Source organism: Buceros rhinoceros, unplaced genomic scaffold, assembly GCF_000710305.1.
Source record: "Buceros rhinoceros silvestris isolate BGI_N320 unplaced genomic scaffold, ASM71030v1 scaffold9514, whole genome shotgun sequence".
Classification (NCBI taxonomy): Eukaryota; Metazoa; Chordata; class Aves; order Bucerotiformes; family Bucerotidae; genus Buceros; species Buceros rhinoceros.
This window is the reverse complement of record NW_010407808.1, coordinates 1-13,919: the sequence shown is the minus strand read 5'-3', so window position 1 is coordinate 13,919 and position 13,919 is coordinate 1. Positions and strand designations below refer to the sequence as shown.

General features: G+C 41.3%; 1 protein-coding gene across 1 annotated transcript in view; it reads left to right on the top strand.

The window, feature by feature from the left end:
- Positions 1-9,369, top strand: part of FRMPD2 (FERM and PDZ domain containing 2) — a gene marked incomplete at its 3' end in the record, with an annotated part of 67,086 nt that extends 57,717 nt beyond the window's left edge. The window contains exons 39-43 of the mRNA XM_010134630.1: positions 616-764; positions 2,272-2,362; positions 6,986-7,320; positions 8,825-9,040; positions 9,307-9,369. Coding sequence (XP_010132932.1) covers positions 616-764; positions 2,272-2,362; positions 6,986-7,320; positions 8,825-9,040; positions 9,307-9,369 — 854 coding nt within the window. The remainder of the gene's footprint in view (positions 1-615; positions 765-2,271; positions 2,363-6,985; positions 7,321-8,824; positions 9,041-9,306) is intronic.
- Positions 9,370-13,919: the final 4,550 nt, after the last annotated feature.

Here is a 13,919-nt window from a genome sequence, read left to right as displayed (position 1 = left end):
ATTTCTGGAGACATAAATGTTTATCCATCTTCTTAATCTGTCAGTTTTTGGAACAGAACATTCACTTTAGGATGAACTGAATCCTGATTTGGATGCATAATCAAAGATACATAACATTTTATTCTTGAAGGGAAGTGTGAGATGAGATGAAAAGAACAGAAGGTATTTTTTTACTTCAGGGAGGAAGAATTTGCCATGATTATCCCTAGCAGTGGGGTGTGGCAATAATAATTTTCAGAAAAGTATTGGAAACATGAAGATGATTCCCTGTAATGATGTGGCCGGAGTCTCCTATACCAATATAAATTAGCATTAAAGTTTACAATTCTGCAAGAATAGTTTCTTTAGAACAGACTGTGTTTAGAAACTGTATGAGGCAATAAGTTGCAACAGTTGGATCTGCACGAAATGTGGCGCTGGTTGTATCCATGGTGTTGACTGATTCTTCTTTACATAAGTAAACCAAAATTACCAAAAATATTTTTTCAAATTTTCCTTCCACTGTATAAACATCAAAATCTACTTAAATACTGCAGCCCCTGGATTTTAAAGCCAAGACTTTGTACTATGAACAATAATAATTAAAAACTCCTTTGCTTTTTTGTTGATATATAGGCAGAACCTTTACTTCTGGAGATGAACTGACTCAGTTAATTCACTTTAAACCACCACCAACTGGAGCAGGTGCAAGGACTGGCATCACAGGTCTTATTCGAGGCCTTCAGTTGCGGATTGAGAATCAAGAGGTGGTAAAGGAGTTTATGGTAAAGTGTGATTCCTTTTTAAGATGTAAGTGTTTAGCAGAGCTAAGAAAGTAACTTTGAGCAGCCTTCTGCATACTGTATGGGAGACTGACTTGTATATCTTTACTGACTCTGCTTTCTCAGAGAATTATTCCAGCCAGAATGGGGATTCCACTCTGTGGTTTGGGTGACACTACAGTATTTGGATCTCTCTCTTTCCACTGTCAGGCTTAAACTGTTCCCTGTCCAACGATACTGCCCACATGGAATGAAAAATGACTAATACACAAAAGCAGGATATGAATCACTTATTCCTAGACTGATTTCTTTCTGTTACCCCCTCAGCTCTGCTGAACATCTGCCTAAGGACTATTCTAAAGACAAGAAATCCATGCTGCTAGGGATTCATTAGGGTTGAAACATTTAGTTGATGAAAAGAAAATGTTTCAGACAATGCTCCATTGATGCATGGAACTCATTGCCACAAGGTGCTATGAAGGTCAGGAATTTTGTGAAATAAATTTAAAAGTAACGTACCTCAATAGGTAATGAAAAAAGCATAATTACATCTGATGACATATAAATAATGAAAAAGTGTCAAATTAGGAAAGCATATAAAATCTCTTGTTTCGGGATACAAATAAAGTACTCAGTTATCAGCAAATTCCCAAAGAACTGATTATTTCGTAACTCTTCAACACAGTACTGGAATTTCCTTTAAAGGATGTAGTCATCACTGGTGAAGAAGATTGCTACCCCCTTTGCAATTACATTAACAGTTTCTTTCACTTACCTTTATATGCCTCACATTCTGGGTACAAAATCCCACAGACTCAAGTGTAGAGGATTTGCTGACTTCCCCTAAAGGCTGAAGGGCATGTATTAATTTTCATTTATTAATTTGCATTAATTCTGCGGTAGGCACTCTGACTGGTTCTGTTCTGTTACGTAGGCATAGCATACTATGAGCTGAGTTACGCATCTGCACAGAAAACATAAAGATCTTACAGGAAAAGCACTGGTTACCAAAGCCAATGGATATTTTATCCGAGAAAAGCTGTAGTAACTGCTGAAGATGTTAAAGTACTGTCGCATGTATTCAGTCCATATACACGATATAGTGGCATAATGTGATGGCTGAGGACTGTGCGATGCATACCAAAGTGCTAAAAGAATAAAAAAAAGTGAATTAACTCAGAACTGTAAATAAAATTACTTTGCACATTTCTGCTTCCAGCTACGCTGCGTTCTGTTCCCCTAAACCTGCTACAAAGAACTTAATGGCCATATGATTTGCACTTATCATGGTTGATGCTGTTCCTTATATCCATCACTTTCTCCATCACTGAAAAGTATTCACTGACATTCACTACCTGTTAACAGTGCAATGGTTGGTGCCTTAGTCGGTGTGTTAATCATGGGTCACAAAAAGCAGTAAAGTTTGCTCACACCAATGAGCAAGGTTCTATGTAAAGGTTCTCTATAAAGGATGCAAAAACCATTAACTGACTATTTCTCTTTGATCTAGGCTTTAGAACGTGCGAAACCAATAGATGACTGCAGAACTGGCAAAGCACCAGAAAACCAGGATAAAAACAGATACCGAGATATTCTTCCATGTAAGTACGCACACTAAGCAGAACATACATTGAGCGAACAAAGTAATTGGGAAAAAAACCTGTTATAACACTGAGATGTAGGAGGTGCAAACCCCATCACAGCCTTAGTCACATAATGCAATGTGTGGAGATTTTTCAAGAAGAGGTAGAGTTCACATAAGTATGTCTGCATTGCACAATATATACTTTTCTGAAGTATCATCTTCTACAAGACAGGACACGGTCTGGTAGAGGGCCAGTTGTCTTGGTATTTCCTTCTCTCTCCTGGAGATAATGATCTACATTTCGGTGGAGAACAATAACTTGAACTCTAATAGCTTTAAATCATAGAATCATAGAATGCTTTGGGTTGGAAGGAAACTTTAAAGGTCATCTAGTCCAACCACCCTGCACTGAGCAGGGACATCTTCAAATAGACCAGGATGCCCAGAGCCCAGTCCAACCTCACCTGAAATGTTTCCAGGGAAGGGAACCTCCCTGGGCAACGCGTGCCAGTGTTTCACCACCCTCACTGTAATAAATTTCTTCCTTCTATTTAGTCTAAATCTCCCCTCTTTTAGTTTAAAACCTCTTGTCCTGTCGCAACAGGCCCTGCTAAAATGACATTCCACATCCTTCTTACAAGTTTTCTCTTCTCCAGGCTGAACAGCCCCGACTCTCTCAGCCTGTCCTCATAGCAGAGGAACTGCTGCTCTCTCATCATTTTTGTGGCCCTTTTCCAGACCTACTCCAATAGGTTCACGTCCTTTTTGTGCTGAGGACTCCAGAGCTGGGCGCAGCACTCCAGGTGGGGTCTCACCAGAGCAGAGTAGAGCAGCAGGATCACCTCCCTTGAACATCCCACATCCTTCTTATAACCTCTGTTTAAATGCTGAGAGGCCATGGTAAGTTCTCCCCAGAGACTTCTCCAGGCTGAACAGCCCCGACTCTCTCAGCCTGTCCTCATAGCAGAGGAACTGCTGCTCTCTCATCATTTTTGTGGCCCTTTTCCAGACCTACTCCAATAGGTTCACGTCCTTTTTGTGCTGAGGACTCCAGAGCTGGGCGCAGCACTCCAGGTGGGGTCTCACCAGAGCAGAGTAGAGCAGCAGGATCACCTCCCTTGACCTGCTGGCCACATTTCTTGTGATGCAGCCTAGGCTGCAACTGTAGTCGGTTTTCTGGACTGCAAGTGCACGTTGTCAGCTCACGTCCAGCCGTTCATCCACCAGTACCCCAAGTCCTTCTCCTCAGACCTGCTCTCAGTCCCATCATGCCCCAGCCTGTATTGATACCAAGGACTGCCCTGGCCCAGGTGCAGGACCTTGCATTTGGCCTTGTTGAATCTCATGAGATTCACATGGGCCGACTTCTCCAGCTTGTTCAGGTCCTTCTGGATGGATCCCATCCCTCTGGCGTGTCAGCTGCACCACTCAGCTTGGTGTCATCTGCAAGCTTGCTGAGGGTGCACTCAATCCTGCTGTCTACATCATTGATGAAGGTAGCAAACAGCACTGGTCCCAGCATGGACTCCTGAGGGACAGCACTTGTCATGATCTTCATCTGAACACCAAGCCATTGACCACTACTGTTTACATGTGACCATCCGACCAATTCATTATCCACCAATCCACCCATCAAATCCCTATCTCTCCAATTTAGAGAGAAGGATGTTGTGGGGGAACATGTCAAAGGCTTAACAAAAGTCCAGATAGATGACATCCATAGCTCTTCTCCAGTCTACTGATTCGGTCACCGCATCGCAGAAGGCTACTAGGTTGGTCAGGCAGGATTTGCCCTTGGTGAAGCCAAGCCAGCTGTTTCCAATCACCTCCCTGTCCCCCATGTGCCTTAGCAGAGCTTCTAGGAGGATCTCTTCCAGGCTCTTCCCAGGCACAGAGGTGAGGCTGACAGGTCGGTAGTTCCCAGGGTCCTCCTTTCTACCCTTTCTAAAAATGGGTGCAATGTTTCCCTTTTTCCAGTCACCAGGGACATCACCTGACTGCCAGGACTTTTCAAATATCATGGAGAGTGGCTTGGCAACAACATCAGCCAGTTCCCTCGGGACTCTGGGATGCATCTCATCAGGTCCCACAGACCTATGTATGTACAGGTTCCTCAGGGGGTCACAAACCTGATCTTCTCTTACAGTAGGAGGGACTTTGCCCCCCTGGTCCCTGTCTTATGGTCCATCAACTCGGAGAGTGTGAGAAGAGAGGTTATCAGTGAAGACTGAGGCAAAAAAATTCTTGAGTACCTCAGCCTTCTCCTTGTCTATTGCTACCAGCTTGCCAGCCATGTTCAACAGAGGGGGATGCTCTCTTTAACCTTCCTTTTCTGGTTGATGTACCTGTAGAAGCCCTTCATATTATCCTTTGCATCCCTTTCCACCCCTTGGCCTTCCTAACCTCATTATCGTGTTTATCAGGGGGGTACACTTTCTTTGACCTTCCTTTCTGATTGACATACCTGTAGAAGCCCTTTGTATTATTCTCTGCATCACTTCCACGTTCAGCTCCAGCTGTGCCTTGGCCTTTCTGACCACATCCCTACAGAACTGGGCAGTGTCCCTATATTCTTCCCGGAAGACCTGTCTGTGCTTCCACTGCCTGTGCAGTTGCTTCTTGCCCTTTAGTTTGACCAGCAGGTCTGGATTCAGCCATGCCAGTCTCTTCCCTTCCTTGCCTGATTTCTTACACCTGGGGATCAACAGCTTTTGCACTCTATGGAAAGCGTCCTTAAAGATCTGCCAGCTCAGTTCTGCTCCCTTGTCCCTGAGGACCATTTCCCAGGGGGTCCTATTGACAAACTCCTTGAAGAGCTGGAAGTTTGCTTTCCTAAAATCCAGGGTCCTGACTTTACTCTTCACCTGACCCGTACCCCTCATGACTGTGAACTCCACCAGTGTGTGATCACTGCAGCCCAGGCTGACTCCAATCTTGACATCACCAATGAGCTCACTTGCATTGGTGATCATCAGGCCCAGTATCACAGAATCACAGAATCAGAATCATCATCCGGCCGGAAGAGACCTCAAAGATCATCGAGTCCAACCGTTACCCTTACACTGCCAGGGTCCCTACACCATGTCCCTCAACACCAGATCCACACGATTTTTAAACACTTCCAGGGATGGGGACTCCGCCACCTCCCTAGGCAACCCGTTCCAATGCTTAATAACCCGCACTGTAAAGAATTTTTTCCTAATTAATATCTCCTCTGGTGTGGCTGTCTGTTACCTGGCTTAAGAAGTTCTCAATTCATTCCAGGACTCTCCTGCATTGTCTACAGCTCTCTGTGTCACTTCTCCAGCAGATGCTGGGGTGGTTCAAGTCCCCCAGCATGATGAGAGCCTGAGAGTGTGATGTCTCCTGCAGCTGGAATAAGAAGGCTTCACCAGTAGGCTCCCCTTGATCAGACAGCCTGTAGTAGACACCAACCACAAGGTTCCCTTTGTTTCCTCAGTCTCTAATTCTTACCCATAAGCTTTCAACCTGCCCGTGGCTGTTCTTCAGGGACAGCTCTTCACATTCCATCCATTTCTTGACACAGAGGACAATGCCTCCGCCCCTCCTTCCTCACCTCTCCCTTCTCAACAGCCTCTAGCCATTAATAGTTGCACTCCAGTCATGGGATTCATCCCACCAAGGTTCAGTAATGGCAACCAGGCATAGCTTTCTAACAGAGCAGTGGATTCCAGCTCCTTCTGTTTGTGGCCCATGCTGCATGCGTGGATGTAGAGGCATTTCAGCTGGGCTGTCAGCCATGTCATCCTCTTGGAGGAACACCCCTTAAGTCCTTTGAGATATTTCCCTGGTGTTTCCCTGTTGGCTCCTATTACCTCAGGAACCCCTATTAGGAGCTCCTGTGGGAGCCCCTATAAATCTATGTAAATGTACAGTTACGTCTACTGCTTGCAACACAGTGGAATTCTGAAAAGTACAGTGGAAATCATGGAGTTATGTAGCTCTCGGAAAGATAAAGATTTTCTTCAGAAGTACTTGAAAGCATAATATCCAACCAGAGCATTCAGTTGCTCAGCTCTGATTTGAGTCAGAAGCAAGTTCATCGCTGATGAGAAGTCATTTTAGAAGGAAGATTTGAGTCCAAGAGCTGAATGACTGCTGTTAACAAGGATTTTTAAAAATAATGTACTGCCCAGTGATTCTCTGAGAGGTGACATGACAGAAGAACACTCTCTGGACCCTTGATGTGTTTCTAAACTGCAGCAACAGGACAACAAAATATGTAGCACAGTTACCTCCCTATATTAGTGACACAGTACACATTCTCAGAAGTTTTCTAACACCACTACCCAGTGGCAACGTTCTCATACCATACACTAAAAGCAGTGTTGGATACACTATTTTGAATTGCTGCCAAATTGTTCTGTAGTAATTAGAAGGCTTGTCAGAGAGTTATGCAAGTATCTTAAGAGAAATAAAGCCTCAGTAAACCATACAATATATCTGTGGAATTCCTGTTAGCTTGGATTAATATTAGTACTACTAGCCAAATGTATTCTTAAATCCAGAGGCTTACTTTGCTGCTAGGAGCTGAGGTTCCCCATATCCTGAGTGCTAGAGATGGCAGAACTCTCTTCCAGGTCTGCAGCTTAAATAGCAACTTTCTGTTTCTCTACAGACGATAAGACACGAGTTCCTTTGGGAGAAAAGAATGGCTACATTAACGCGAGTTACATCAGAATGAAAGTTGGAGAAGAGGAACATTTCTATATTATTACCCAAGGGCCTCTGCCATCCACTATGGCTGATTTCTGGCAAATGGTCTGGGAGAGCAAATCAGATGTGATTGCCATGATGACAAAAGAAGTGGAGCTAGAGCAAGTCAAATGTCATCGATACTGGCCTGAACCTCCTCGTGACTCTATGGACTTAATTCATTTCCATCTCAGGCTAGAAAATTATCAAGTTCTGGAATTCTTCATAATTAGAACACTAGAAATTATCAATAAGCAGGTAAGTTGAGTAGACTTAATGTTTTCATATATGATGAATTAGATTAGATATATTACATGAGGAAATACTAGTATTGTTTGCCTCTTCCATAACATTTGCTCAGTGGTTTTTAGGAATGTAAAAATCTGAAAAACAGGCAGGCAATTAGGGTTAATGAGATGCTTCTTTTAGCTCATTGCAAAAGCAATGTATCCAACATTGCATATCCAACATTTGGACAACAATGTCCCAAAATCAGTCCTTTAATAGTCACAGAGCTGGTGTGTTCAGTGTTTTGCAGAATTGCTTACTGCTCTCATCAAATCAGAAAGGGCTCACAGAGTGGATTCATATTCTGTGACAGTGGCTGGAAGAAAAGAGAGGGAGAAGGTGGTTTTCACTCTAGAGAAAAAAACATACTTCTTTCATTCACGAAAAACCATGAATATACACAACACTACAAGTCTAACAGCAAATTTTTAGAAAAATAACACATACAGAAAATCCAGGTGTGAGAACGTGGAAATAGGGGCAACTATCCATCAGTCCATCAGTCTTGCCTCAATATTAAGTAAAGCTTTTCAAAAAATTCTGCAGGACATATTAATTAATGGAATAATTAAAAGAGTCATACTGGCACCAGACTGACTAAGTGTCTTTTTTCCTCAAGAAAACAATTTCTCTGGATGACAAAAACACAACTCACTTTCTGTCACTGGGTGTGAAGCATAGTAAAGTATTTGATTTGAGTTGTCCCACAAAATTACTAACATGGGAAGATAAGCGACTATATGTGATTGTTTCAATGAACGTATGTTTGCTATGTTCTTCTTGGACCATAATCAGATTACTACAGAAAGCCACAGGTTTACTAAAGCAGAAGACATGCATTCAAATTCTTCTGGTTCTAAAAGCCCGGGTGGTTCTTCTGCATTCAGCTTAATGTGTTTTGGCAAGCTGGGAACAAGAAGTACTGTCCCAGGACCATTCAATTAGTAATCCTCTGTATTTTATCTACATTATGATTATTCTTGTATTTTACTAGTCTATTTGGTTTGTATATCAGGGTATCTAACCACAAATTGCTCTTTTGTAACTGATAGCCAGAATAACATTTACGATCTTACTATTGAGGCTATCATATTACTACTCTTCTCTTAGTATGGCTCAGCTCAGTTACCAAAACAATTTCAGTAAACAGGACTGGAATGTTCTAATTTTAAAAATGGTTTGGCTTTCCTTTCTAACAAACAGGTAAGATAACTACATCCTTTCGGGGCAACAGAATAACTTCAGTGTGTCATCAAAAATTATAGGATGTAAATTTCCTAGGCCTGTGTTTTCTGAATGCATTTCTGAAAACTTATAAGAAACCTTAATAGAGCCAAGCACAAAAAGCTCAAGAATTGTAGAGCAGACAAACAATTGACTAAGAATGAGGCTGAAGAAAAATATATCAGTAGAATTCCTTGAAAATTGGTCTTAAAACTGGTCATTTTTAACATTTCTGGTCTTTCTCTTCCAGACAGAAGAGAAGCGCATTATAAGTCATTTGCAGTTTACCACTTGGCCAGACTACAATACTCCCAAACTGGCTGAGCAGCTTGTAAAATTTATTTGTTACATGAGAAAAGCTCACAGTACAGGACCTATTGTTGCTCACTGCAGCTCTGGCATTGGAAGAAGTGGAGTTCTGCTATGTGTTGAAGTTCTGCTCAGCTATATAGAAAAAGATTTACGCGTAAGTATCAAACAGTTCATTGTTAAGGATTACAGACTGGTATGGATGTCAACAACATGTGGGACTATCTTAGACCAGAGTAATTCCTGGTAGAATTTAGCCTAACAACATGGAATAATCCCAGCTTTTGTTGTTTTAACCAACAAAGATAATAACTACAAATACACTATTTGTAAAAGAACTGAGTCACGGCTTCCCCATCTGAACATGCTTAAGTGTTTCTTTGTAATTTGCATATCAAAATTAAAACTCTTCTTCTCTGATAGTTCAACATCAAGCAGATAGTGAGAGATTTGAGAGATCAGCGTTTTGGCCTGATCCAAACTAAGGTAAGTTCTCAATATTAGACTAGATTATGATTTTTAAAAGCCTCAATTAGTGGCACATATCCACATGCTTGGGTAAATCTGGGGCTTAAAGCATAATTTTAGTTATCATTTGATGAAAATAACTGCCCTCCAGGCAAGTGGTGTCTAGATTTAAATATGAAAAGTCTGTTCTTTACTAACAGAAATAAAAGCAAGGCACCAATATAGCACAGATAGCAGCCCCCCTCCCTCCTTTAAAGCAAAAAGCAGAGTTAAACAACAAAACTGTTGAAATACTGTATACTCTACCCTGCAAAATTGCAGCCTTCAGCTGAATTCTTGCTATTGCTGAGTTATCACCACCTCAGTAAACACTTCTACTCCTGAGTTAAACCTACCCCTGAAGAGAGTTTTCACACAGGAAAAGAGAAGATGCAGCTAACCCAGTGTAGAGCAAACAGGTGGTGAGAAGAAAAGCAGGACAAGACTAGTATAAGTTCTTCCTATGGGCATATATATTAGCATGTTTTGATATATTTTTCTTCAGGATAATGATTGAGTATATGATTAAAATTAAACAAACAGATAACCTTCACTGATCTATATGAGACCAGAGCACATGTTTACAATGACTGCATTGAATAAGAAAGTGTTCCTGAACCTGTACAAGTGATAGAACAAAAAACCAGGGACACTCTGAAATATCAAAGTTTTTGTATCCATGTTACAAAGATGCTGATGTTATAAACATTGAGCCAGCCCATCTTCTTTGTCTAGAATTTATGTTGAGTGTAACGAGGTCTTTCACATTGGTGTCTCTGCATACAGGATGAGTATTTATTTTGTTATGAAGTTGTGCTGGAAGTCCTTCAGAACCTTCAAGCAATGGATTCCCACTGACCTCAATGAGTCTTCCCTATTACTCTTCCCCTTCGACTCCAAGGACCACTCAGCAATTGCTTCAAAGAGCTGTCAAGCCAGCACAGTCAAGTGTTACATTACATGCTTTGTTAGATTACTCTGATTTCTAAGGCATTTTAAAACCTTGCTTAACAGAGAATCATAGAATGCTTTGTGTTGGAACAGATCTTCAAAGGTCCTCTAGTCCAACCGCCCTGCACTGAGCAGGGACATCTTCAACTAGGATGCCCAGAGCCCCATTCAACCTGACCTGGAATGTTTCCAGGGAAGGGGTATCTACCACCTCTCTGGGCAACCCGTGCCAGTGTTTCATCACCCTCACTGTAATAAATTTCTTCCTTCTATCTAGTCTAAATCTCCCCTCTTTTAGTTTAAAACCCCTTGTCCTGTCGCAACAGGCCCTGCTAAAATGACATTCCACATCCTTCTTATAAGCTCTGTTTAAATGCTGAGAGGCCATGGTAAGTTCTTCCCAGAGACTTCTCCAGGCTGAACAGCCCCGACTCTCTCAGCCTGTCCTCATAGCAGAGGAACTGCTGCTCTCTCATCATTTTTGTGGCCCTTTTCCAGACCTACTCCAATAGGTTCACGTCCTTTTTGTGCTGAGGACTCCAGAGCTGGGCGCAGCACTCCAGGTGGGGTCTCACCAGAGCAGAGTAGAGCAGCAGGATCACCTCCCTTGACCTGCTGGCCACATTTCTTGCGATGCAGCCTAGGCTGCAACTGTAGTCGGTTTTCTGGGCTGCAAGTGCACGTTGTCAGCTCGTGTCCAGCCGTTCATCCACCAGTACCCCAAGTCCTTCTCCTCAGACCTGCTCTCAGTCCCATCATGCCCCAGCCTGTATTGATACCAAGGACTGCCCTGGCCCAGGTGCAGGACCTTGCACTTGGCCTTGTTGAATCTCATGAGATTCACATGGGCCGACTTCTCCAGCTTGTTCAGGTCCCTCTAGAGGCATCCTACCCCTCTGGTGTGCATTTAATATGTCTTGGGTAAGTCATTTAAATCTTGGCTCAGTCTGGAGTAACAGCCAGCCAGCACTGCAACACTGCTTTTAAATTGCCATGGATAATCTGTGTGTTCTGTATAATAAAACATTAAGTGTTAGGAACATATTTTGGGACTGTAATAAGGAGATAGCCTTTGAAATTAGCTTTACTTTCCAGCAGGCAACTATAAAGAGCTAAGATTCTGCTGGTGTTGGTGGAAGTTTATGTCTCTTAAATATTGTTGTGCACTATTGGCTTCTGGATTGCAAATCAGTTTTTTCTACAATAAGTATGCTTTTGTGTAGAAGAACTCCATTTTTGTGTGGAAGAACTAAACCTTTGGTTGTTTGAACAATGTAGAACCATTTCCAGTAATCACTCCGGCCCAGGAATTTATACCAACATCGCTAGACATCTTGAATCTGGAAAATGACAGGAAAATATGATGCCTTTAAACCCTAGTTGGTTCTCTTCAAAGCAGGAAGAGCATTCTAATAATTGGAAGGAATGTTAATTTTTCCCAGCAATATGAAGAGCTATAGATATCATCAGTATTCTTTCATTCTGCATCCATGTAAAAAGGAATGCATATACATTTCATCTGCCCCGATCCTTTCCACTGATTAACTCTCTTGTAATTCTTATCTAAGATCTAAAGCAATCAATGGGAAATCACACTGGTTTCAGTAGGGGCTGAATCAGATCTTTAAATTAGAGTGAAAAACTCTCTGTACAGTTTATTTCTCCTGTAAAAAGTGTTTCTGTAAGTGTGAGTTTGAGTGGATTTGAGCAGAAATCTGCTGCTCAAGTTTGTAAGATTATCCTTGTTTCTACAGTACTGCTTCTAAGTCCTTATCTAGAAGATATATATTCAGAAGTGAAGTTATCAGATGTGCATTGGAAGAGTAACTCTGAAACAAAGGCAATTATAACAGCATTTAATGGAGTTGTACATATTTTTAAAACTTCTTTGATTTCAGGAAAGGAGAAAATATCAAGAAACATTTGAACATAAAACAGACAATAAAATAGCTGTTTATTTTCATCAGAAATGAGTATTATGGTTCAGAAAGAATGAGGGATTAAATACAAATTAAAAGTATGACTTCCAGAAAAAGCCACTGTAAGACAACTATAATTAAGGCCATATTTTCTTTCTGCCCTCTGATAGTGTGCTGGAAGTCAGGAAAAGATAGAAGTGAAATTTATGATGTGAACCAGATGCTAATTTCAAGCATATTGATAGAGACCCAAACTAACACTACATTAGTGGAGTAACCATGGACTGATATGGGTGTAAACATAAACACAATTCAATATTTTGTCTTAAATTCATTGAATTTGAGCCTTCCCAGAAGCATCACTCTCCATACACTCTGCATTTACTATCTTTATGTTGCATATAAAAGAACTACTTGCAGTTTTGTCAAGCGTCATCAGCCAAATTTTTTTTCATAACTTTGTTACCCTCGTTTGGTATTTGTCCTTTCACTTTGATTTTAATTACTGCACATGTACTACTATGCAAAGAATGCAAAAGAATGCACTACACTGCACGTGAAGGCACAATTCACTTTTTGTACTAAAAGAACTTTAAAAAGCTTCTCAGTGAAAACATTCCTGTACTTTATGTGGAAGAGGCTTTTTTTTTTTTTTTGTGGTTTAAAACAAGCATTCTGGATTTAGAAGACAATCTTCATGGCATTATTTTTTCCACCACATTTGTGCATCATCTTTGCAGCTGTTCAACAGAAGTGTTTGCTGCTTGACAGAAGTTTTTCCTGGTTTACAGGGATATTAAAAAGATTTCTGAACACACTGCATTACTGCATTTCGTTTAAATTTGTTTTTATGAAAGAGGACCTGTAACACTTAACTACTAACCAGCAAGAGCTCTAGGGAAACTGATCTTTTATTAAATGGGACTTGTATTTAAACTTCCTCTAAAGGCAGATTTTGTGATGCTGGTACCTTTTGTACATTCCTCTAAAGCAGGTATTAATGACCTCTGAGACATTCTGCCATATCCCATGTTATTTTCCTTTAGGAAAAAAATAATTAAATGCTTTTAAACAGATACTATGGTTATGATCCCCATAATGACATCTTCACCCAGACCGAGCTTGGTTTCACACAGCTCTAGTCCTCTAAGGCTGCTAGCAGCATAAGGTAAAACAGAACTGTCCCTCCAGATATTTTGTAATCTATTTTATAACAAAGAAACTTTCACCCACAGAAATTCTCAGAGCCTTTTTAACCAACTTTCAGTGGAGCCAGATAAAAACAATTTACCATGTGCTTGGTGACAGGCCCTTTACCTATCACAGTCCTGGAGTGATCCTACAGAGCAAGTCTCTCAATCCACAGCCTGAAAACATTTTAAGGAAACTGCAGACTTACAAGGTTTCTGCACATATTTGAACCTAAAGGCTGCTCACCTCAGCAGTCATAAGCTTGTCTGCTGACAGTCAGCCTAGACAGAAAATAAATTTTGAGGAGAGAAGGACTGAAATGGCAGACACAGCTTCTTCCTACAAGAGACACCATGTTTGGAGAAATAAATGAGTCATCACCAGAAAGTGCTTAGCAGATGTGGCTGCTGGATATGCTCTCTTGAAGATGCTAAGGCACCATCTGTTGCAGTACACTGTTATGGACGC